At 39.6% G+C, this 26,433-nt stretch overlaps 1 protein-coding gene and 1 non-coding gene across 4 annotated transcripts in view; both read left to right on the plus strand.

Annotated features, from left to right (window-relative positions):
- The window catches only part of Arfip1 (ARF interacting protein 1), a 90,203-nt gene that overhangs the window by 44,724 nt on the left and 19,046 nt on the right, over positions 1-26,433 (plus strand). For 2 of the 3 annotated variants that reach the window (XM_021158821.3, XM_029475196.2), the window contains exons 3-7: positions 4,803-4,911; positions 11,664-11,759; positions 13,123-13,235; positions 18,960-19,181; positions 22,866-23,023. In XM_021158821.3, coding sequence (XP_021014480.1) covers positions 4,803-4,911; positions 11,664-11,759; positions 13,123-13,235; positions 18,960-19,181; positions 22,866-23,023 — 698 coding nt within the window. The remainder of the gene's footprint in view (positions 1-4,802; positions 4,912-11,663; positions 11,760-13,122; positions 13,236-18,959; positions 19,182-22,865; positions 23,024-26,433) is intronic. The other variant, XM_021158822.3, reaches the window with a different exon arrangement.
- Positions 550-700, plus strand: LOC115030824 (U12 minor spliceosomal RNA). Its single transcript, XR_003836385.1, has one exon. It is a non-coding gene; the product is annotated as a U12 minor spliceosomal RNA (small nuclear RNA).

Here is a 26,433-nt window from a genome sequence, read left to right on the forward strand (position 1 = left end):
TGTAGGACTAAATACAGTAGCATATATTCAATGAGTTATTAAGTTATGTAGTACCTTATAACTGCACACACAAAAGCTGAAAACTAACATTATACGAAGAAGGCACATTTGAAAATTTTATACATTGTGAGTATATATTGTATTACTTAGGAAATACAACACTCCCAAAATAGACAAGTGGACACACCCAGACTCCTGAATATTATCTCATAAATTACCATCTCATACATTGAATTACTTTGTACCATCAAACTGCTAGTCTCTATTTAGAAATTTGCACCACTTCATTCAGATGTTGCATTTTTTTTTCCCATAATGGCAAGAGCTCTGCTTCTTGAAGGATTGCTGCTTTCTGAGTCAAGGAACCCTGGCCACCATGAGGCCATCAATTTTATTACTGATGGCATTGTATCACTTAAAAGTGTCCACAGTCAGAGATCTCTTCCATTTCTGTTTAGATCTTTTCCTACTTCACCTCACACCCAGCACTCCACTCTGTTACTTCTTTTTAAGAATCTACACACTGCTCTCATTAAGAAAACGATTCAAATGCCTTAAACTTATGAGTAGGGAAAATAACGATTCGGGGTGACGCCCGAGTCCTCACTGCTTATGTGAGAAGAATTTTTGAGCGGGTATAGGTTGCAATCTGAGGCGACCCGCCTACTTTGCGGGATGCCTGGGTAACGCGATCTGCCCGACCCCTAAAAAAAAAAAAAAAAAAAAAAAAAAGAAAACGATTCAAGAGGCTAGTGGCCTTTCAGCTGTCCCAGGATTCCTGTATATAATTTGTAGACTACTTGTATTGGGTGCTTTCTTTCTCCTGTGATGACGTACCTGACAAAAGCAAGCTGGTGGTTATTCTGGCTCACAGTTTGAGAGTCCAGTCCATCAGCACAGAGAAGTCATGGCAGCGACTCTCGAGGCAGGTCAGCTCACTCCCTGTTCTATACAGAGTAAGACCCTAGCTCATGAAGTGACCACTAGTATTAGCTGGAATGATTCCCTGGAAGACGTGCCCAGAGGTTTATTTCTACGCTAACTCTAAATCCTGTCAAGGTGATAGTGCAGATTAAGGGTTAGCGGCATTCGACTGTGTTTATATTTTTCCTTAGGAGAGCTTATCTTCACTGAGAGGTACATGCCTAACATCCTTGAAAAAAATAGGGAGACTGGAAGTGAAATGGTTAAAGCAGGATGACTTGATCAGATTAAATAAGGATGTTAAGTTAAAACAGCAGAAAATTACAATAAATAAAAAAGCAAGTTCTGAATATTTACATTTTAATCCTATATTGTAGGGTAAAGTAAACTATAAAGAAAGGAATTCTCAAACATGTCCAGAGGGTAGAGCTCAGTGGCAAGAGATTTTCGTTGCACATATCCAAGGCTTTGGTTTCTGTCCCAACACTAGGGGCTTGGGACACTTACATCCTTTTGTTTTCAGTAAGTAGTCTCTGTGGAAAATCTTGAGAGACCTCTCTCTCTCTCACATGCACTCCAGAAATCTGGTGCTGTAAGAAAGCATTGAGACCGAAGACCCATGTTTTTCTTCTGATACACAAGAGGCTTGTTGATTTCTGTATTTGGAAGAAGGTGTTTGGTTTGGAGTTGATGTACGGCAGGGGCATGTGTCCCTTACACTCGTCCGGAGCAGTATTCCTGGAGTCTGGAGGTTCCTGGCTCTGGAGTATCCTCAGATCTTCAGTAATGACAAGACCATGTCGTATTTCCATGACAGTGTCTCTGTCACTACTTAATACGTTACTGTTACTGGAATTCATGATCTGTCTGCTGGCCTCTTCCTCTCTTTTTGTTTGTTCTCTATACATTTCTTATTTTTAGTATGAACATACTCCTATCCTTTAAAGACTGTCTTTCCTGTATTTTTGTCTTCATAGGCAGTTTCTATTATACATATTAGCAATTTATATTCTTTTATTTATTTTTTAATTTATTTTACTTTTATTTGTTGCTTTATATATCATTACTTTTATTTAGTATCTTTATTTTTGAGGTGGGCTCTTGCCATCAGACTGGGCTCAGTGCACCCTATTCTTACTCCCCAGTATCTGTGCTTAGCAAGCGTGTGCCACTGCACCCATTTAGTATGTAGTATTTTAAACTTGAAGCTCTCAGACGTAAAAGCTCTTTGTAGATGTGTTCTTTAGAGTAGTGAATATTAGAAGTTAATTATATGGTTGTTTTAAAATGCAGGCATGCCCTAATATAATTAAAATGCATTGTTAAGTGTATTACTTAACGATGGGTCAAGGATGAGTGCTTATAATTCCATGTTTGCAGATGATAAGGAGATCCACTAATGACTTTGGTGTCTTCCACTGTCTGTCTTTCATAAGGCAAAGATCACTCATCCTAAATTATATGAAACATACGTAATCTTCTGTTGATCCAACTTCAAACATTGAGCAGAGTTCTGTTTATAAGTTAATATGGGAGGGTATTGTCCTTCGCACTCTGTGTGTGCTGCCTGTGAAGTAAGAATTATTAACCCTCAATTATCTCCATTTTATAATGAAGAAACTCAGCAAGTTAGAGAAGCTGCCTGGGATCACGTGGTCATAAGTGACTAAGCCAGATTCCCAGCCGAGGTTTTTCTGACCTGACTCCAGTGCAAATGTTGCAGCATTAAGTCAGACTGATCATTCCTGTTATTTTTTAAAGTAATTAATCTGCTTGGTATCAGAACAAATTCTTTCCTGATAACCAAAGTGCTAAACAATCTTGTTTTCTTTCTGAAATCCTGCGTGCATCTCAGTCTAGAAAGCATATTGTAATTCAGGGATGACCTCAACCCTACCACAGTGTAAATATTTTTCACACTGAAGTTGATGACTGCTTTCGTTTCAATCACTATTAGTAACAAATCCCTTGAGACTCCCCTTGCTACAATACCAGTGTAGACACCAGTATGGGGGGAATGTCAGGGTTGAGGACTGTAGCATTAAGAAGTTGTTCTCAGACATGCTTCCTCCATTTTATTTATATTTTGTGATAAATCACTCAGTAGCTCATCTAGCTAGAAAGTTATGAAATTTAAGGTTGAACAGGTAGAATAAAGTTTTTCAGAATTAAGCAAAGATGCCTAAAAGATAAAACTATAGTCACTTACTACAGCAAAGTAAAAGTTTAGGTTTATATCTGGTCTATAAATGCGATGGAAACCTGTAGGAAGTCAATCAATATATATTTAATTTTCTATTCTTAGGAATAATTAGGTCTGGGAGAAATCTTAAAAATGAATTAATATTTCAGTTACTAAAATGGGTTAGCTGAGTATAAAAGAAAGAACAATCATAAGCAGTATTAAAGATGAGGGATATCCCTAAGTGAGGACGGCTTTAATTGCTGTGTGTTTAATTACAAGTCATGTATGCTAAGCCAGATCTAGTGACATGGGTGTAGTTCCAGTACCAAGAGGCTAAAGTAGAAGAGTTGCAGGTTTAAAGCCAACATGAGGTAGACTAGCAAAGTTCTCTAAAATAAAAATATATTCTAAGTCTTGTATTTCTTTAAATACTTAGGGTTACACTAAGGAATTATCATATAACCATTCAGCAGGTTTTAGACCTGGGTACTCAGTCTTAATGGAATCCCAAGGATTCCTCCAGAGGTGATCTCAAAGTTAGAGAAAGGCACACATTTATGCTTAGTCACCAGAGAAGATTGTTCCACAGAAGTCCATGCTCAGGAAATGTTTACAGCTCTCAGTAGATGTGTAGCACACACTTTCCCCAAAGTGTAAAGATGATCAGCAGAGTCACCTTTATTTTATTTTGGCCTCTTTGTGTATGTTGCCAAGTTCTACATTGATAATAGTGGAAAGATGAAGAAAAATGAGTTGAGCAAGAGAAGCATAAAGGATACTTTGAAGGACTGGAGGATTTCAGGAATCAGAGTTCTGTAGCAAGCATTCAAAATGCTGTCTTCAAATCATGTTGTTGCTACAGATGTCATTTAGCCTGTGCTAAAGAGTTCTTACTCTAGTAGCAGAATGGACAGTTACTGAAACTCAATTGTGTGTTTACCACTGACTTAAATTACCCCTGTCTATTCTTTCTAAATGGATATAAAACTGTGATGCCAGTTGTGTATATCAGATATTCCACTTACTATGATACCAAACATGTAGCAGATTTTCATCACAAGTTTTAGTTGTAATTATTCCTGAATTTTGTGGGGGAAGGAAAGTGGGTCTACTTCTCTAATTTTAGGCTGGCTTTAGATGAGATAGAATGGTATCTATCTAGTTCATGATTGGTCTTGCCTTCGGCTTTGAATTCTTTTACGCTGTTCTTTATATCCTTAAAGTCGTTCTTTCAGTACATCAAGCACATGTGCTGCGTAGAACTCATGTTTTGGTTCAGTTAGGACTAAACCTCCTATTTTTATCTGGCCGCTGCCTTCTAATTCTTGCTCCCCACCTTGCAGTGCGACTTGAGCTGCACTGGCCCTGCATTGGTTGCTGGCCTCCCAGTCTCCCGCCTCCTCTTCTGCAAGGGTCTTTGTTGGCCAACCTGCTTTACCCTCATTCCCAACTCTCCAGCCTTCCATGTCCTGATACCTTAAACTGTGATCAGTGTAAAATTTTGTCACATCCGGCACACACTGTATCTCCTAAGTCTTGCTGTATCGTCCCAGAATGCCATGGCAGTTTAAGGAGGTAATATGTAGAAAGAGAAAAAGAGCACAAAATGTAGTAAAAGGCACAATTCTGAAATTTTATGTCATGTGAGATCTTTTACCAAGTTTTTTTTTCCTTTTATTCAAATGTTACCAAGGATTTGAAGCATTCATTACCATCTGGACTTGGACTCTCAGAAACTCAGATTACATCTCATGGCTTTGACAGTACCAAAGAGGGGGTTATTGAAGCAGGAGCATCCCAAGGTAAGAACCCGCTTACTACAAAGATGGCTGAAGTGGAGGATGGCAGCTTCACTAAGTGCTACTTCTGCTAAAGAAGACTAGAGTTGAACTCTTTATTTCTCTGAGGAATAGTGACCATAAACATAATCACCTTTCTCTTCAGTTTCAATAATTTGAGCATTATTTTGCTGATCTTCGTAGAAATATATTGGAATGACTAACTTTACTGATCACCTCCTTTCCAGGATGAGGCCCATGTGCACAGCAGGCACATGCCCTGCCACTCATGCACGGCCTCGTCAGGGGACTAATTAATAACTTTTAAATATTGTGAAATAAAGCTGTAAAGTTATTTCAGGAGTTAAACAATTCACAAAACTGTAACTATTGATTTGTGTAAATACAGATTACATATTTCAAAAGAAATAAGAAAATGCAGCTTTTATTTTCCTATGCTTGCCATATAGGAGATCTTCAAGATCACCTTGGCATTTGGTCTCAGCTGATACTCACGCTATGGCTTATTACGCAGTCAGTAGGGCACAGAGACTGCTAAAGTCTTTCATTGGGAGACTGGCGACATATCTAAAGTGTAGCTACTTGGGGAAGACCATTGAACACTTAGTGTCCAAGGCTTTTATAAGGATTGATTCCACACACAGGCACCTTTGAGCACTGTCAAGATTCTCGACTTAACAGAAGTCTGTAGATTTCAACCTAAGCCACATTTGTGTGAACAGTTTAGGCCTTGGGATCCAAGCCTTCTGGAGGGAATTTTTCAAAGTAATCTTCTGAGGATCTGGACAAAGCTGGTCCTGTAAATAGCATTTTTAAGGATAGACAATAAGACCTGCTGTAACTCTTTCCTGCACACAAACTAAGAAGTGTATATACACATATATCTGTATATTTCATGCAGAGGAAAAATTGCCTCTTCTGTTAGTGACCTTGTTTATAACTTTTCTCAATGTGTTTCTAATGTAGTACTTTCATTCTTGGATATTTTATACATGTATACAATATCTTTGATCTTCTACATCCTTTCCCAACTTCCCCTTTAAAGAGACAAAAGAAACTAAAACACTTAGTCCAGAATGTGCCTTCCACATACACGCAGGGGTGTGGGCCCACCCACTAGTGCGTGGGCAGCCTACCAGGGCCCTTAGTGCCTCAGCAGGGAGTCCCTGCCCACTGTCCTGCAATGCTGGCTGCTTAGACCTGGTATAGGCCACAACTGTCAGAGATCAGGAAAGCAGCGTCCTGTCAAGTCCAGAAGACACTGCTTACCCTGTCCCCACCCACTCTTTCTGCAGCTCTCCCTGAGAAGTGTTTTGGTAAAGGAATGGAAGAAAACCAGCAAACATTGGATGTAGAGCTGTAATTAAGTAGCTATAGCTAGCGTTCAGTGTGAACTTTGTTAATTTTCTTACTGTGTTGTGGTTTGATAGAGTAGATCTTGCTTTGTCAGTACTTAGCCCTCTTGCAGATAATAACATTGATCAATCTTTCTGTTATATTATTGGCCAGCTCTTTACTCAAGGGCAGTTTAGATTTTGAACTATACTATTTGTAATTTCGGTCTTACATTCCGAGCTGTAGGCTGGGGAAATGAATGAGTGTTGCTATTCCTTCCCCTTCATTGTATTTAAAAAGCTAGAAAGGAAGCAAATATGTCAGTTTGGTATCTGGTTTTTGTTTGCTTGGTTTTGGTTTTTTGAGACAGGGTTTTTCTGTGTAGCCCTGGCTGTGCTGTCAGTCACTCTGTAGACCAGGCTGGCCTTGAACTCACAGAGATAGAGTTCTGCCTCTGCCTCCCAAGGTTTGTCAGTATCTTAACAGTATATAACTGTAAAGCTCTTGAAAACAAAAGTTAATACGTGGCTGTGAAAACTAAAGTCTGGGGCCTGTAAAATGTCTCAGCAGGTAAAGTCACTTGTCACATCATGGGATGAGAACGCTGAATCCTGCAAGCTGTCTTCTGATCTCCATGTGTACACCATGACTGCCTTACACCCCCCCACCCCACCCCCACACACACACACAATAAGAAATGAAGTCTTACAGTTGGGAAGTTGGTTTGCTTGGTAAAGTGCTCAGTGTGTGAACCCAGCCTTGTCAGTTCAGTGACTCCCAGGCCAGCATCTGAGAGCATCTAAACAGCAGCAGCAGCAGCACCGGGGTCCTCTGCTTTCACAGGCATGCACCTGCAGGCATCCACAGACACAGGCAACCCAAGCTCCTCTTCATTCTCAAGTGGTAGAGCATTCTCATGCAGGCTTCTTTGTCTTTGAAAGGGTTGACTAAATGCCTAAAATTATGATTGCTTGTTGTGTCTGGCCAGCCGACCACATGTTTGGATTCTAGGCTGGAAAGGCATCTTAGAAACCTGGAAGAGAAGAAGGGCTAGGCGGGTGAGAAAAAAATGCAGCTAAGACAGTCATTCTGATCAAAGCTCAATTTTACTATTCTGCACGCAGTTATGAAGCAGGGGAAGGGGGTCCGATTCCCACCAAATAATCTTGGGTTCCAGTAGCAGGGTGACCATGTGATGGCTTCTGAACAGCAAAGCGGCAAGCTCCAGCAGTGGGCGTGGCAGAATGATTTAGTGGCAAGCTCCACCCCTGAGCAAACAGGTTTCAGGCTGGGGGAGGTTACAGTTGCTTAACATATTGGTTTACTTTACATAATCTGATTACTTACTACTTACTAATTTTATTTTATTAAATTTTGTATTATTGAGAGTTGAACTCAGGGTCTTGTACATATCAGACAAATGCTCTACCACTAAGGCTACATCCCAGTCCCAATTTGAAATTTTAAATGTCACCATCAAATAAAAAACAAATGTGCTATTTAGATATTTTAAGTGATTTTTAATGAAATTATTTGTCTGACATTTGATTTAATCTTTTCTTCTGAAAGTTACAGATTATAGAGCAATTGGACAAAAATGACCATTATAATCTGCAGTAAACATGAAAATGCTAGTTAATTTGCTTGTAAATACTTTCTTTTCTATTATTACTTATTTATATGAGTACACTGTAACTGTCTTCTGACACATCAGATCCCATTACAGATGGTTGTGAGCCACCATGTGGTTGCGAGGAATTGAACTCAGGACCTCTAGAAGAGCAGTCAGTGCTCTTAACTGCTGAGCCATCTCTCCAGCCCTTTGTAAATACTTTCTAATACTCTAGTTGGTGTGGCAAGTGTGTTTTGTGCTAATGGACTGAGTTTATAAAGCTTGTTTTAACCTAAAATGCATTATTGGTCAGTGTATTCATAAGAGGATTCTGTGTGCTTGGACTAACTCGGTACTTATAGAAAGGTACAGTTATCTTAAGGGCACTTGTTTTAGGATGTACAGATTATTGAAAGGACCATGGGGAAGAATGGCATGCCAAAAACTTAGGAAGTAAATCTGAAGGGTTGGGGGAATTAGGTCAGTGTTAGCTCTCTGAACAAAAGAGTGCAGCATTTTGACTTTTTATTGCTTGAACAGTTACTATAAGATAATTAATACTATACTTTTCTATTTGTTCCTAAAGTTACAAAATTATACCTAAATTTAGCCTTAAAGTCAACAACAGAATTTGGCAAAATCAGTAACAGCATGAGTTAAAAGTAAATCTAAGTTCCTGGCAAGAAGGTATGCTTGTTCCCCGAGTTTAGTTTGGGGTTATTTTTAATGAGAGTTCTAGTCCTTGCACCTGCCTTGATTTCTGTTGAGAGGAAATTGGCTAATTCCCCCAAACTTAGTCACTTAGCAAGATCCTGAAGTTGTTTGTTTTTTCCTATTTTTCTCTTTTGAGGGATAGGATCGTGCAGTGCAGTTCAGGTTAGCATAAATTCACAGTCCTCTCTCTCCTGGTAGGGTTTCCTCTCCTGGGTCCTAGGAATAAGAGGTGTGTGCCGCCATGTCCAGCTGTAACATTTTGGATCCCCAAGAGGTTTTTGTGGGTATTAGTGAGCACTTTTGATAGCTAAATTCAGTTGGGAAGGCTGATTTAAACTACGCCAGTCGGAAGGCTTAGAGTTCAGAAGATAGGAAAAATGGAAGGTGACTTTGAAGGCAAGGCAGACAGCTGAAGTCCCACCCACTTAAACACCACAGTATTTGCCATTTTAGTATGGAAGCTGTGTCTCTTTCAACATATATTTTACACATGTCAGGTTGTGCTGTGACATCATTTCTTACAGATCTTAGGAACTGTGACAACCAGAACAACAGAGCTCTGTTCCTGGGGTCATCAGACATGTTCCTTATGTTTACTACTTCCTTATGGGAGCCCTGTGCCTTGGATAATAGACATATGGTCTTTGTGTGATACGGTTTTTACCCTGGATAGCCTCTTGAATGTCTTTCAACTAAAGACAAGTAACTTGTAGATAGTGATTTGTATTTAATTTGATAATGGAGATCCTGGTGCAGATTCTGTACTTTCCCATTTGAGACTGTTTCACCTACTGAGCCTCATTTCTCATAGACTTTATTGTAGGTGTTCGGACCACTTTATATCAGCCAGTCTGGTTTTAAGTTTTGTAGTTCAGAAGTTTAAAGGGACAGTGATCTCCACTTTAAAAAAGAGTGGCAATCAATTTAGGTCTATCTGAGTCTATACTGAGTTCAGCGGAAGTGGGTTTTCATCCTTTTACAACTAAAGCCTATCTTTACCAGAACTTTGTGTATGTGTATATGAGATATGTACATTTCTAATTATATATTGATTTTTTTCCTGTCATGAATGAATTTTATATATGATTTTTTCCAGAAAATTGCAGGAGATTATTATTAAAATGATAGTATATTATAGGCATTAGGATCCTCCCAGCTAGAGCTAGAGAGATGGCTTACTGAGTAAGAGCACTTGCTTGGTAAACATGAGGATTTGAACTGGAATCTCGTGCATCCATGAGAAAGCCAGGCATAGCTTCTTGTTCCTGTGACTCCTGTGCTAGGTAGATGGGGGGAGGAGGATACCTGATATTCTCTGGCTGTCATGCATACATGTATACAGATAGACCACACAAACACTCTCAGGGATACAGATACATAGAGAAAATCAAGTATTCTCAGCTAAATAGTGAAAGGATTTCTCATGTTTTTATTGATTACTCTCTTTAACTTGATTTAATCCTGGGCTTTATCAACAATGATGGGTAGCATTCCTTTTTTTAAAATTGCATTTATTTGTTTTGTGTGCATGTATGTATGTGGGTGCACATGCTATAGTAGGAATGTATATGGAAGTTAGAGGACAGTTTGTGAGAATTAGCTACTTATACCTGAATTCCAGGGATCAAGCCCCCCCAGGGTGTTGGCTTAGGAGCCAGTGCCTCTGCTGAGTATTTATTACTCTTCAGAAGACTACAGAGGCTCAGATACATAAGTAAGTGGTCAGGGTGTTCCTGGTACTATGTCTTAGAAAGAACCAGAACCTTATACCTAGAATTAGAACTTGGTTGTGATTTACTTAAAATTTGATTTTTTCCACTTGTTCTCAAACTTGACTGTTTGAAAATCTCCCAAGTAGCCTTCAAAGGCAGCAGGTGCCTTTTGCAGTGGATCTTGAGAGAATTGCAAATATTCCCTAAAGTTCCATTAGTGATTCTCATGATCCCTTGGGAAACATGACAGCCCTGATTCTGAAACTTCCCAGTACCCAGAGCTCACCCCTGGTGCAGCTCCTGGTTCAGTATGCCTAAGCGTTTGCATTTCAACAGGGCTCAGGGTCCTGAGTTGCTGTGTGTTCTCTGCATTCTCAGCATAAGGAGCAGTAGTCTGCAGTGTATCATACTTGGCTTGGGACTGGAAAGTTTGGCAACAGTTTCTGTAAAGGCTGTAATTCTTATGAAGAACATCATTCACATTTTTTTCCTTTTTTAATATTTTTATTAGGTATTTTCCTCATTTACATTTCCAATGCCATCCCAAAAGTCCCCCATACCCTCCCCCCCCACTCCCCTCCCTACCCACTCCCACTTTTTGGCCCTGGCATTCCCCTATATTGGGGCATATAAAGTTTGCGTGTCCAATGGGCCTCTCTTTCCATTGATGGCCGACTAGGCCATCTTTCGATACATATGCAGCTAGAGTCAAGAGCTCCAGGGTTCTGGTTAGTACATCATGTTGTTCCACCTATAGGGTTGCAGATCCCTTTAGCTCCTTGGGTACTTTCTCTAGCTCCTCCATTGGGGACCCTGTGATCCATCCAATAGCTGACTGTGAGCATCCACTTCTGTGTTTGCTAGGCCCCGGCATAGACTCACAAGAGACAGCCATATCTGGGTCCTTTCAGCAAAATCTTGCTAGTGTATGCAATGGTGTCAGCGTTTGGAAGCTGATTATGGGATGGATCCCTGCATATGGCATCATTTTTATAAGAAGGATTAAAAATGGTTTAGTATTCCTTTCTACACTTAAGCCTTTTTCTTCATAAAAAGCCTGGGAAGTTATGAGATATATACCTAAACTACAAGTCATTGAACTCTAGGACTTTCATATGTCTTGGTGTTGAAAGTAACAGACTCCAGGGAAACTTTAGATATGATTTTACCAATTCTTTTATAGAGTGAGGTGCTTTGTTAGGTCTTGATAGGCTAGTGGAAAGTTTATATAGAACTTAGTAAGGTCTATAGCATCTTACTATCAGTCCTTGCCTGCCAAGAAGCAAGCGCATTCATTGTAATCTTAATCGCCGTGTTTGACCACACTGTCCCCTGTGTGGAGGAGGAAGTGGATTTTCACAGTTCAATGTCTGCCTTTCCAGGTTCCTCAGCACCACCTTTGCCATGTGTGCTGTCTCCCAGCAGGGTGGCAGCTAGTAAGCTGCCCCAGCAAGCAAGTGATCTGACTGTCCCTTCAGGTACCCACTGTTTGTCCTCCCGCTGAAGCCAGCCTACCTCAGTTTCATGATTCTCGCTCTGTGTATGTAGGCATGTGCTCTTGTGGCTGCTGCTGCTGCTGCTGCTGCTGCTGCTTTCTCTAGGAATAAGAGAAATAAATCACTTTTCTAGCCATTGCCTACCTTTTCAACACAATTAGGTTGTATCTCAAATCTGAAATTTAATTCTTTTAAAGGTTAAAAGCATAATAAAATATAATTTGTTTTAATCCATTCTTTCTTTCCTCTGGTTGGTATAGCTCTACCTATTTGATTCTTTCTTCTCAGCTTTGCAGCTCTGCCCTCTTTACAAACAGAAAGGGAGCTTGGACAGTTATAGTATTGAGAATGGGACAAGTGTATTCCTATCAGTCTCAGCATACAGATAGATTGTAGATTGCAACAAAAATCAGCTGGATTTAGTAGTACATGCCTGTAACGTCAGCACTGACAAGGCTGACTTGGGCCATGTAAGGATACTCTTAAAATCAAAACTTGAAACAAAAAGAAACGGAAAAAACAAACTACACAGTTCTTTTTTGTATGGCATTAATGCTTTATTTTTATGAGACTTTTTATAAATTCTTACATGGTTTTGTGGGGTTTTGTTTTGTTTTTTTGGGGGTTTTTTGGTTGGTTGGTTGGTTGGTTGGTTGGTTGGTTGGGTTTTTGGCAGTGCTCTGATTCTTAGGTGTGTGGCAAAGGATAATTTGGCTGTTGGAGTAAGTGGGAGAAGAAAATGCATACTCACCCTGAGTCCTGGTGTTTGTTCCCATGCACACATGTGTGCATGTGTAGGTCAGCCTTGGTTGTCTTTTACCACTAGTCTCTTGACTTTGAGGCCAGTGTCTGTCACTAAGCCTGTAGCTTATCAAATCAGCTGGGCTGGCTGATCAGTGAGCTCCAGGGACCACCATCTGCACTGAGGTCACCGACCTGCACCACCTCATTCAGGTTTCTACATGGGTGCTGGAGATTTGAACATGAGTCCTATTGCTTGTGTAGCAAGCACTTAACGGAACAAGCAAGCTCCTAGACCAGATGTTGTTTGGTTTGGTTTGGTTTGCTTTGGTTAAGTTTTTTTGTTCTTATTTTTTAGGTACATTTGCAGCAGAATTTGTTTCTTAGAGTAAAACAAACTATATGTTTGTTTAGTGGACAGAAATGTTTGTAAGTGATTATGAAATTATCCTGTGCATTTCCAGGAGGCTCAATCTGTCACACAGGGGGAACCTTTGCATTTTTTATCTAAGTAGTTCAGTTTGAATAGCACCAGGCTTCGTATTTTCTCTCATGCCCTTTGTTGATCTGGGTTGTACTTTTGTCTTTTATTATGATCACGCAGGTGGCCAAAGAACACACACAAAAGGAGGACCAGTTATTCTAGCAGATGAAATTAAAAATCCTGCAATGGAGAAGTTAGAACTTGTTAGAAAATGGAGTCTCAACACGTACAAGGTTTGTAACTTTTAAATTACTTCTGTGACCTCATTTATATGTAATTCATATTCATTATATGTAATTCATATCATAGTGTTTCATCATTTATCTTTATAAATAAAATTGTACTGTAAAATTGAGTACAAAAGAATTTGAAAAAGACCTATTAAAATACGTAATTCTGGCAGATTATATATATGTGTGTGTATGTGTGTGTGTGTGTGTGTGTGTGTATACACACACACACACATACACACATATATATTTAAAAAGCAAAACCCAACCTTCATGCAGTGGCACATGCCTGTAATCCCAGCACTTAGGAGGCCAAGGCAGGAAGATTGTTGTAAGTTCCAGGACAATCAGGGCTATACAGACACACACACACGTTCTTGGAATATCTTTAACCATAGAACTGCTAAGGTCATACTCATTCCCTCTCCTTTTTTGGTAATTCATTTACTTTGTAAGACACACGGTCTCACTGTATTGGCCAGTCTGGGCAGCCGTTCCAGGAATCAAGGGGTCCTCTAACTTCCGCCTACTGGGTTAACTAGACTACAGGCTGATGCCCCTGAAGCTGATCTTTTCTTGATATTTTATAACAGCTGAAGATTAAGAGAGGCACACTAGTTCTCCAAAGCTGGTAACTCTGTGCTCCTGTAGTCATCCCTAAGTGTACAGGCAGGACCAGGTTATAAGTTCAGCAGGGCTATTTGTATTGCTTTGGAGTCATTGGTGGCTATTTTCCTAAGGAGCTCAATAAAATAAGTAAGTCATTTTTAGATCTACAGCACGTCTGATGCTGTCCAAGGCACAGATCTTCTTATCTTGGCACTTTTGGATCTTACTAGGGATCAGACACTGGAAGTCAATGGACATGTAAGATGAGAGACCCCAGCAGCATAGGCCGCAGCATAGGCTACAGTGCTTGTGCTTTAAGTTGGTTATGGGTCTAGTGGTTGGCAAGTCAAAATAGTTTACATTATACCGACAGAAGTTTCCTCTAAGGTGTCTTCTCAAGAGTAAAGCAGAGTGGGAGTATTCTTTCAGTGGTTTAAAGTATGACATGAAGCCCTCTATACAAATACAAGCTTTCTTGCAATGTGACACTGAACTTGTATGTGCTAGACCAGCACTGTTTAATAAGTTTTCTTCATTTTCTAGATGTATATTTTTATTTTTTGTGTACGAGTACTTTTCCTGCCCGTGCATATGTGCGCATGTGTGTGCCAGGTGCCTGTTATGAGAAAACATCAGATCTGGAATTGGAGTTATAGATGGATATGAGCTACCATGTGGATGCCTGGAATTGAACCTGAGTCCTCTGCAAGAGCAACAATTGTTCTTAGCTACAGAGGCATCTTTCTAGCCCCCAAAGTTTTCTTAATAAGATAAAGGTGCTTTGAAATCTGCTACATGGTTTTTCTAAAAGTTATGTAGTTCATGTCATCATGTGACCTGAGAAATGCTGGCGGTAGTTTGTGAAAAGCGATGCCTACTACAGCATTCTTCTCACACAGGGGTATCCTTGTCAGTCCTTGCTCCCTGTTCTCCAGGATAGGGGTGTATGATTCTTGCCTCTGTGTTCTCTCATAATACAATTGCTACTTGAACCCTCCTCCCTTCCTTTTGTTGAACCTAGTATCTAATCAGTCATTACATCCTATGGATTCTCCCTTGGTTTTCTCTTACTTTCTCTGGTCCCTATCTTTATTACTCTGTCACTATTGTTACGGGTTACCAGCCAGTTATTCTTGGACTGGTGTGGTCATTGTTACATTAACATACCTCAGCAAATCCTGTTATCTTTAGCACCCACATGACCCTTACCCACCTTCCCTGTTATTACCTTACTGCTTTTGTCTGCAGATCCTAGCCATAGTGTCACCAGGAATCTGCCTGAGTGTCTGCCTTCCCTGCTCTTGTCGCTGCACGAGGGTGTGCTGCCAGCTGTGGAATTCCCCTTCCTGTCGCTTGTGTAGTTTTCATGCCACACTGAGCTCCATTCTTTAAAACAAACAAGCAAGAAAATGTTTTCCCGAAGTCGTCTTCCATTATAGATGAGGAAAAGAAACAAAAACCGACTAATAAATAAATAAATAGAACAGGGTACCCTATCGAACTATTTATTCAGATAAGAGAAATTAAGGAAACTGATTTCAGGTGATGGATGGGTTCAAGACCTGAACTGCAAGTTCCTTCTGGTTTGTCTGTTTTGTCTGTCTGTCTGTCTGTCTGTCCTTCCTGCTCCTTGAGGCAGGGTCTGCTGTATTGGCCCCCTTTGAAATACGTTTCTTTTCTCATTTGTTCTCTCACTTCCCTCCCTCGTTCTTCTTCCTCTCCCTGCCCCCACCCCCAAAGAATAAATTGTCTGTTTCAGGCATTGAGAGCCAACAGCTTTTCTGAATATGAAATACTGTTTTAAAGTCATATTTTAAATTCTGAAGGAGTTTCCTTTGGCATTCGTGATACAGTTGATTACCTCTGCCTTTAAGGCTATGTCTTGCAGCTTCCCGTCCTGGTTTTCCTGTAGGTATTGCCCCATCTGTTCATGGCATTCATCCATATCCTCTGTTTATTGCCCTCTCAGGCTTCCTTCTGTATTTTGTATAGTAACCTTTCTTTAATCTGTGAAATTGTTCTTTTCCTTGTATTTAAATGTCTGTATTTTGTCATCACAACAAAGCTCTTTGTGCTATTTAAATCATCAGAATGCACAGTCTATAGTGTCACTTCCTGAGCCTGGAGGATGGTGCCCAATGGTATTCTCTGTACTTTATCATTTCATCCACCTGCCACAGTTAGGAGATCTATATAGGTCAATATTTTTTTTTATTTTTTATTTTTTATTTGGTTTTTCAAGACAGGGTTTCTCTGTATAGCCCTGGCTGTCCTGGAACTCACTTTGTAGACCAGGCTGGCCTCGAACTCAGAAATCCACCTGCCTCTGCCTCCCGAATGCTGGGATTAAAGGCGTGTGCCACCACCCGGCTAATAATTTTTTTTTAAACCATCCAACTCTTCAAGTTAGCTTCATTTGGAAGCTGTTACATTCTAAATGATTTTGGGGAAGGTGAGGGAGGGGTGACAAGATCTTGGTAGTAGCGTGGGACTTGCTATGTAGAGGGGTCAGCAGGTCTAAATTCAGAGGTCTAGAATCAAAGGTGTGCACCACCACACCCTGACTAAGTGTATTCTTTATGTGGGAAACTTTGATCAGTTTATTATAAATAGTCTCTATTTTCAAGGACTCTGAAGCAGGCTAAAGAAATCAGATTCTCTTTGTAAACTGCTATGTAATGTATTCTAGTCTTCAGTTTTGCATTTGAGTTTCAGAATGTTTCAGGGATCATGCCAGAAACTTTCCGAGACAGCAAATACTGAAGGAATGAGTAACGACCATATACTTTCTTTACCATACTGCAAGCACACACACTGGTATTCTCAGTTTTGATTATTTAGATTTTCCTTAAGAATGTAGTTACCTCCTATAGGTTATGTAAATATTTATTTAATCTGTCTAAACTTATCTCAGTTTGCCTCATAATCAATATCCTATTCTTTCTACTGCCCTAGTTGTGGGCAATGAAAGGCATGTCTTCCTTAGATCTTGACCTCAGCACCTGCCTGTGAACATCATTTTGGGTTTTTTGGTTTTGTTTTTTTTTTAAATGGTCACGAATTTTCATTTTTATGCCATCTGCAAACCTCAGCCAATGAATTTGGCTTCTTTATTCAACAGGTTTCTGTTTCTGGGTTGTAGTGGAAAGCACTATGCTTTGGTTTGCTAATAAAATGGAAGTCTCTGATAGGGAAACTCTGGGAACAAGTGCTAGCTCTCCTTTTATTACAGATTCAGATACCATTTTTTGGTCATTATTTTTCTCCTTAAAATCAGTATCTCCAGTTAAACTTTTTTATTTTGATTTTATTTCCTAAAACACTTTTATTTATTTATTTATTTATTTATTTAGAGTGACTGTGTGTGTGTGTGTCTGTGTGTGTGTGTGTGCATGTATACTCATGGTGTAGCACACAGATGTGGGGGTTAGAGGATAACTTGCTGGAGTTGGTTCTCTCATTCCACCATTGTGGGTCCTTGGGATCAACCTCAGATCATTAGGCTTGGCTGGAAGCATTTCTACTGGCTGTTAGTCCTGTTCCCTCATCCTTTGCCATGGCTCTGGGAACTCGGCCTAACAAGAGCCTTAAGAAAACAAGGCAGTAAGCCTGGACCTGAGCCAAGGCTGGCTAAGATATTTAGTTTCTTTTATTATAAATCAGTTATTGATTCTGTGCAATCAGAAAGCACAACTGAATGCTGTGGTCAATTCTACAACTAGTTTTAGGTTTGTGACTATCTGATGTGTTGCCAAAAGGTCTGCTTCTAAATATCATTTTCTTGGAGTAATAAAGAAATGATAATAAAATAAAATAAAATAAAAAACAAGGTAAACATACACACAGAAAGAGCTGGGGTGGGTAGACTTGGCTCTCGGATGAAGAAACTGCAGCACCTCAGCTCAGTATGTTTTTTATATGGAATTGAACCCCAGATAAACAAGGAGGCATACAGCTGGATCAAGGACGTTGTAGCTGATCACAGTAGAGACAGTCTCTGTTTGGGCTCTCAGGCTGCGACCATCCTGGGTGGGAAACCATGGTGGACATTTTCTGCTCACACTGTCTTTGTTGTTCTCTGAGCCTCCCTCCCAGGCAAAGGCTTTGCTGTTTCCCCCTGGGTCTGAGGCTCTGGGGTCCTTGATGTGGCTGTGCACACAATCACTCAGGTCCTCACTTGGGTCCTCATCCCCCACATCCGGGAACTTTGGGAGATGTGATAAACAGCATATTTAAAAGTTAAAATACTTTTACTACCAATTTTGTTGTTGTTGTTGTTATTTTCATTACTGTTGTCTTGGGGTATTTTGTTTGCTCATTTGTATTGTTTTTTTAAGATAGGGTCACATGTACCCTAGACTGGCCTTGGTCTCCTGATCTACCAGCTTTCCAGTGGGCCACCACTCTGGGTTTTTATTACCTTCGTAGAATATTTTTTATTTTAATGATGAAGAATACTTGATATGTTATACAGTTATTCTTAGAATAATAAAATATAATTTTTATTTTCATAAAAATTATTACTAGAAAGTTTACTTTCTTGTTCTCTGAAATTAGGTACATTTTTTTTTAAAGTATGTTTCTGGGACAGAATAGAATAACAGCTAAGTATTACGCTGAACCTGGAGAATTTCTAATCTCTCTTCGTTATCATCTTATTGTTTCTTTTTCTGTTCTCCGTCTTTTCATTCTCCCTTCCTACACAAGCACAGATTATTTAAGGTGAAGGTTAGGAAAGTAACCAGTAAGAGAGTTACATCTAGGCAGTCTTTGCTTCTCTCTATACAAGTCTTCATGCTATTCTACCAAACTGCCAGGCATTCTCATTGCTTTAAATACTTTATCCAAATGCAGTAAACTTGAAATATGATTATGTGGATAGTTCATTTGGCAATATATAAACTAGCTAGATGTATGTCAGAACATCCTTATCTTAGTAATAGTTATTAATTAGACGGTCCTGTAAATACATTTCCTCAGTCGTGGGAGGGGATAGTAGTTCAGCTGGGTAACTAGCTCTTAGGTATGGAACTAGCTGGGCAGTGTGCAGTGTGGTATTTTGCATTGTTTTATTGTTCTCTTTTTCTTCCTAAACAAAGTGCATCTTTCTGCTTTTAGTGTACCCGGCAAATTATATCTGAGAAACTAGGCCGTGGCTCAAGAACTGTGGACCTTGAACTTGAAGCTCAGATTGATATATTAAGAGATAATAAGAAAAAATATGAAAACATTCTGAAGCTGGCTCAGACCTTGTCGACGCAGCTTTTCCAGATGGTGCATACCCAAAAGCAGCTTGGAGATGCATTTGCTGACCTGAGTTTGAAGTCTCTAGAGCTCCATGTAAGATTATGAGAATAACTTAGGGGTTGTGGGTGTAAGGGCACTAATAGAAGTATTCTCGGAGGTAATTTTTTCCATTTATGATGTGCTAAACTCTTAGTAAGATTGACATTGCTGTGTTTGTTTAGGTGCTGGACATTGAACCCAGTGACCATTGGTGTTAGTCCACTGGTCCACATCCTCAAACCCCAATGTAATGAGATTTTGAGGCATTCTTCTTTTTTTGTTTTTTTGGTTTTTTTTTTAATATATTTTTTCTTTTTTAAAGATTTATTTTATGAGTACACTGTTGCTGTCTTCAGACACACCAGAAGAGGGCATCGGATCCCATCACAGATGGCTATGAGCCACCACATGGTTCCTGGGAATTGAACTCATGTCCTCTGGAAGGGCAGTCAGTGCTCTTAACCACTGAGCCATTTCTCCAGCCCCAGGACACTTCTTTTTAAGATACTACATCAGACAGTCTTTTGTTTGTTTGTTTATTTTCCTTTGTTTGTTTGTTTGCTTGTTTTGTTTGAGACAGGGTTTCTCTGTGTGCCCTGGCTGTCCTGGAACTTGCTTTGTAGGCCAGGCTGTCTTAGAGCTCATGGAGATCCCTGTGCTTGCCTCTTACCTCCTGACTCTGCCTTCCGAGTGCTGGGAGTAAAGGCGTGTGACGCCACTGCTCGCCTGGCTTACATCATGCAGTCTTTAAGATGACTCTCAATGTAGTGATCCACTTCTACCTGGAACAGATGTCAGCTGGAGGTCCTAGGAGACAGTTCTTGGCGAGAGAGAAGGAAAAAGATTACCCACTATACCCAAGCCTACAAAGAATTGTAACTGATTCTTTGGTGGGATATAGAGTAAGTAGGCACTTACTGTAAAAACCTCTTACCAGTCTTGAAATATGTTGAACAAATAGTCACTTGCTTGAGTGGACTTGAGGTATGTCTTTATTAAAATAAATTAGATTTTGGGCTAGGATGCAGCTCAGATAGAGTATATGTTTAGCATTTCTAAAGACAGACATTTAGAATGAAGGCCTTTTTTTTTAATCTATCATTTATTTATTTTTTATTTATTTAAATATGGAACAGAGCATTCTTGTTTTCAGACAGTCTCTAGCTGAGGCTGGGTCTTAACTCCCTACACAACTAAGAATGACTTTGAATTTCTGGTCCTCCTGCCTCTGCTCTCTGAATGCTAGAACTGATCTGTGTGCTCAGTTATTATATACTGAGCTCAATTAGACACTGCTGGAGCTCAAACCCACGGTTGACAAGCGCTAGGCAGTCACTCTACCAACCGAGCTGCATCCCAAGCCCAGTGGAAGCTTCCCTGAGAAGAACTTTTGCAGTCTTGTGATTATTGATGCCTGGCTGTTTTTCTTGCCTGGAACAAAAGATAATCCTTCATGCTACAGATGTCTAACCTGAAAAAGTAGATAATTTAAAGCAGAAAATTACTTGGTCCTAGAAACTTGGATAAGAAATTTAGTACAGACATTGATACAGAGCAATAAAAAAAAATACAGAAATTTAAATTTAGATGATCTATTAGACTTACAGAATTTGCTTTTGATTGGATGCATGGATTTATTTTCAGGGTCTCTTTCTGTTGCACAAGTCTCTGGGTTCTTTTTTTCCCCCTCTCATTTGTTAAAATTATAATTTAATTGTATCATTTTGTCTTTCCCTTTCCTCCCTTCAGATTGTCCCATATACCCTTTCTTGATCATCAGTTTGTGTGTGTGTTGTATGTGTATGTGTGTTGTGTGGGTGTGTATCCTTAAGTACATAATACCACCTGCTCTGTCTATGTAATGTTACTTGAACGTGTGTTTTTGGGATAGGCCACTTGGTTTTGGATAGCCAATTGCAGCACTTTTCCCCAGGGAAGACTATTTCTCCCTCTCCTGGTATTCCCAAGTACGTGGAGGATTGAGGCCTTGTGTGCATGCCCCCCCTTCATCATCCTTCTTCCTGTCCCTATCCCCCAACATTTCATCCACTCCCATGCCAATAACTGTCCCCTGTCCACATCCATGTTAACATACCTATTGGTATTGTTCCATGCTCTGTTATATGGACTCCTTAGTTGATAACTGTTATGCTTATATTAAGTCTAGTTTTTGGTTTTGATTTATTTTTTAATCCTTTCTTTAAATCTATCTACCTACCTATACCTATTGACAAGGTTTCTCTGTGTAGCTCTGGTTGTCTTAGAACTAGCTCTGTAGACTAGGCTGGCTTCAAACTTGCAGAGACCTGCCTGTCTCTGCCTACAAGAGCTGGATCAAAGATGTGTGTCATCACGCCCAGCTATAAATCTAGTTTTTAAAGCTTCCCTATTTTTTTGCTGAAACTTTTTTTTAGTTTTTGGCTTTTACCTCTTAATGAATGTCAGAGAAAATAAGTACAATTATAATATTTTAAATTTTTCTAGAAGTTAAAGAAAGTGTTCTCTGCCATGTATTTTAAATACAGTAGCATTTACTTATACTTCATATGTAATCTAGCTTGTACAAAATAGCAGGAACATCTGCCATTGTACCTCTCATTATGAAGATGCTATAATGATGATAGAACCAATAATTGCCTCCCTGTTTATTGTTTGTTTTGAGACAGGGTCTTGCCCTGTAGCTCCAATTTGCTTGACCTTGGAACACTTCTGTTGTTTCATCCATCTGAGTGTTAGGATCACACGTGTGCAGCATTCTTCTTACACATTTCTACATTTGTAGTTAGTCTACACCATTTGGAAAACTGAGTCGGGAACAAAGTACATGAACCTCTCTTAAATGAAAAATGCTTTTAGCACAATGTAATTTTACTCTCCTAATACTTAACTGAATTATTACATCACTTATCATCTGGAAATTAATTATATGCATAGCATCATATTAAATTTTCATCTTCTAGTTAACTTTGTTACTTTTTTTGTAGCCCAGATTGAAGTGTTTTATAACAGACTGGAGACTTCAAGTTGACTGATACATCTTACAGTAAGCTAGGATTACTTTATTTGGTCAGATGTGCTCCTGAGTAATCTGCTTTGGCTGCTGAGCACGAAGAGTTTGTCCTTGCCACATACGAAGGAGTTGTCTGAAATGGTGGCTGGGCCGAGACATGGTTTATTAGAATGAACCGAAGCTGGTGTTGAGTGAACCTCTCAGCTCTGTGCCCAGATAGTCCTGATCTTGCAAGGCACCTGGACCACATAAGTTTACAAAGAAATGTGTCTTGTCAATATTTATACTTTAAGGAAATTCAGTCAAAACACAAAAAAGAATGTAATCTATTTTATGTCTGAAAGTTTTAACCAATTGCTACCTAATTTGGTCCTGAAAGTTCTCTGATTAATAAGCTGCTGTATTTTCCCACACAGCTGTGCTTATAGTGTAATAGAAACAAAATCTGGAAACAAAAATATTCTGTATATTACAAAGTAAGTTAGCTTTTAAAATTATTTAGATTTAGCTGTGTGCCTGGGCTAATGATAATTTTGGTTTGCTAAACTTTTAGTAATTATGTAGCTAGCTATGATTTAGATTCGTAAACCTTTAAAGATTAGCAGAAAAAGTAAAGACTTCGGTTGCTAGATTTCTAGCCCAAACATTTTCCCATTGATAATATGTTTAGGATTTCAAAGTCATGTCCAGTGATTAGTGGAGCAGCTAAGATGTGGTCTTTGTTTCAGGAAGAATTTGGCTATAATGCAGACACCCAGAAGCTGCTGGCTAAAAATGGGGAGACTCTGCTTGGAGCCATTAACTTTTTCATTGCCAGTGTGAACACCTTGGTGAATAAAACAATTGAAGATACGCTAATGACTGTAAAACAGTATGAAAATGCCAGGTGGGTACTGCTGTTATGTTGTCCTTTCTACAGGTGGCTTGTATTTAGTCAAGGTTTTTGGTTCCTAACAAGAGAAACTTATTGTCCAATATGAGAAGATAAATAATGTATGAGGAGAGAAAAAAAAAAAGATGGTTAGGCGGCTCTAAGGTCAAAGATGCTTGTTACATAAGCCTCCTGACTGGGTCAGTACCCGAGAGCATGGAGAGATGGAGAGAGAACCACATCCACAGAGAATGCCCTCTTTTCCAAAAAAGAATAGCAGGTTGGAGGTTAGTTCCCAGAAAGAACAAAGTGGGAGAGCCAGGTTTTGAAGAAGGCAAGAACCAAAGCCAAATAAAGCCTCAGGTTTTTATCAGCACCTGACCCAGTGCCCTAGTGCTTGAAGCTACTTCTTCACAAGTGACTTTCAGAAGGCCCCCAACACTTCTCCTCGGGGTGTCCGGTTGAGCCTTAGTCATACCCCAGCCTTGCTTGCTAAGCAGTAGGGAAATGGAGGCATTCTCAGTCCTAGCGTCCCTTGTCCTACCAACTAGACACTCTGGAATCTGACCTGATGTGAACCTGTAACTTGTTATTGGTGCATCCCTCTGTGAGCATCACCCTGCTTCCACTGTACCAGCTCTTGATTTTCACTTAGCCAGGTTCAAACTGCCATTAAATGTTTTCACATTTGACCTTATACATAAATATTTCCCTTTATCTTGGTGGTTTATAATACAGATTTCCAAATGTACTATTTTATATGTATATCCCTCTCATGATTTTGTTAGGTAAACAAAATGTATAGTAATAACTAACTTTAAATATCTAAAAATATTCTTTAAAAAGTACCACACCTGTAATACCTTTTCAACTTTTGGTTCCACGTGCATTTCCCCTGTGTCCCGACATTGATGCTTGTTGTCAGCCTCATCTTCTGGTAGTGTTCTCTGAACACTTGGGATGCTGTCTTTATGTTACATTTTCATAGCATGGTTGAAGATGGTGCCAAGTCTTAGCTTTGAGGAATAGAACACAACGTTTGACCTCTGACCCTAACTAATGGCAGTGCTTGTGAGAACTCAGAAAGCAGGTATCTTACCATTTTGTAGTTGGATACTTATTCTTAGGTCTGTATTGTCTATGCTTTATACAGGTCAAAACTCAGGTATGTGGAAAACTTAATTTTTGATTTTGATTACAAGGAGAAGTGCTCCTGTTCTGTGCTATTTGTAATTTCCAGTTTAATATTAACGTGGCATCGTTACTGGCTTAGAAGTAAAGATCACGGTAACAGCTAAGACTGTCTGGTAGGAAGTGGGAGGGTCCTGGTTTGCAGATTATTTAGGCTAAAGGCTTACTTTTTATTTGAATTATTTATTAGCATAAAATCAGGTGGTGAAAAACAGAACTGGAAGCATTGAAAGTGTTCTGCTAGAACTCCCCTCAACAACATCCGCAGTAATGATCTGTTAGTCTGCGTAAATCCTTTCTTTCACATTGTGTTTTTCATGGATTCATACGCATATGAATAAAGGCTTCATTTGCCTTACTGCTGTGTGGATCTTTGCTAAATTTGTCTGTCATAATCTATCTATAATCTGTTTTTTGTTTTTTTTTTTTTAGTTTTTCCAGTTTTTAGGAGTCTAGAAGATTCAAAGATAAGAATTCTTTGCCTTGTTTGCCTCCTAAGTGCTAGGGCTACATATTTACATTTACATATTATATGAGAACCTCAGAGGATAATGTGGTATCAGGTCTCGGGATATACAGTATACTGGCTTTTTTGGAACCTTTGGATAGTTACTTAAAGGAAACTTTCAGACAGCCTCGTTTGTGTGCCTGACAAACTGGCAATGATGTCATCTCATAAGCATCCTTTTTTATTCAAATTATACTAGCATATTCTCTAAGTTTACCTTGGGGCTTGATCTCTGCTTATCAATTCTCTGAGGGCTTGGTTAATAGTGATACTTGGACATTGGCTTCTTAAGGGACAATATTGAAGAAGTGTCTAAACTTCAAAGTTTTAAGTAGCAGTTTCTTTTTTTGTTTGACAAATTTAGTGCCTTTTAGGGCAAGGGTCATCCATGTGACCAGCATTAGAAGTGGTAATTAAGGCGGATGCTGGGTGGTCTGTTAACCCCATCTGCATTGTGTACAAGTCCTTCCTGGCCTCCTCCAACAGCCCATTCAGTGTTTCTCCACAGCAGCACCAACAAGCAGGCAATTGTGACCTTTTCAGATTTGGACACCTGTTCTCCAGAGAGTACAAGCTCAGGCTGGCAATCTTGAGGTGAAAGTTGTGCCTGGAAGGCTGAGTGCCCATCCCTGGGTGGCACTGAGTGCTTTTAGAGAAGCGTTGCTGGGAAGTTCTGCTTTTCCCATTTACAAAATGAGTGTCAAAGCTAAGGAGTGCGAGGTCACTATTGGAACTTTGTATCTATCTCAGCCAGCGCTACTATCTTAAGAAATGCTGCGCTCATGACATCCTACCAGCTTTAGTTTGCTTCTACTTTTTTGTTTGTAGCTTGCTTTTAGCTCTTCCTTTTTTAATACTAAGCATTCTAAAGGTTTTGATTATTGCCCAAAGTCATATAATGCACATGGATATGAAGTTTTGTAGTAATTATTGTTCCTATTCATAAATGAAAAATGGAAACACAAAAAAATGCAATGTAAACTGAAGACAGGAAAGGGAGTGAAAGGTAGTTTAGCCTCTAAACCCATGGGTTTAACTAACTTGTTGCCAAGTTTAAGTTTTTCCTACCCCATTGGCTCTTTATGCCTGTCTAAATCCTTACTGCCTTTGTTCTAGTTCTGAGGCGTCTTATTCCCCTTCGTCTTGAGACTGGCACATTTTTTTAGTCTACCCAGTCCATCTCCCTTCTATACCATTAGAGGGCCAGCTCTCTATCCTAAACAAATGAAGTCAGGGCAAATCACAGCTCTTCAGTGGCTTTTTACTGCTTATTCTTGCTGGCTTACCACTCAACTGTTTATCAGGAACTGTGGGTGTTGCAGGAAATATTAAAAAAGATTTGCATGCTTACTGCACTACTGCGGGCCACTCTCTTTCCCAGCGAGGTCCCGCCAGGCTACTCTCTGCCCGCCAACTCTCCGGCAGGGTCAGAGCTCCCATGTTCCCTTTGCTGGTTCTCCAGCCGCACCCAACGACCTTCCACCCCGCAATCAGCCAGCACAACACCCAGCAACACGGTAGAAACAAAACTATAGAAGTTTATAATTAACAAGTCAGATTTATATATCAATAAATTCTCAATTCACAAGTTATCAATACAATAAATTCAGAACCAATTCATAACGATAAAAGTTGCCCACCTAGATTAGACAAATTATCCCAGTTATTCTAACCTTTATGATATCATAACTACCTGTGGCTATTTAAAGCCACGCTGGTTCAGGTT

The sequence above is a fragment of the Mus caroli genome, unplaced genomic scaffold, assembly GCF_978045245.1.
Source record: "Mus caroli unplaced genomic scaffold, Mus_caroli_1 scaffold_3, whole genome shotgun sequence".
Taxonomy (NCBI): domain Eukaryota; kingdom Metazoa; phylum Chordata; class Mammalia; order Rodentia; family Muridae; genus Mus; species Mus caroli.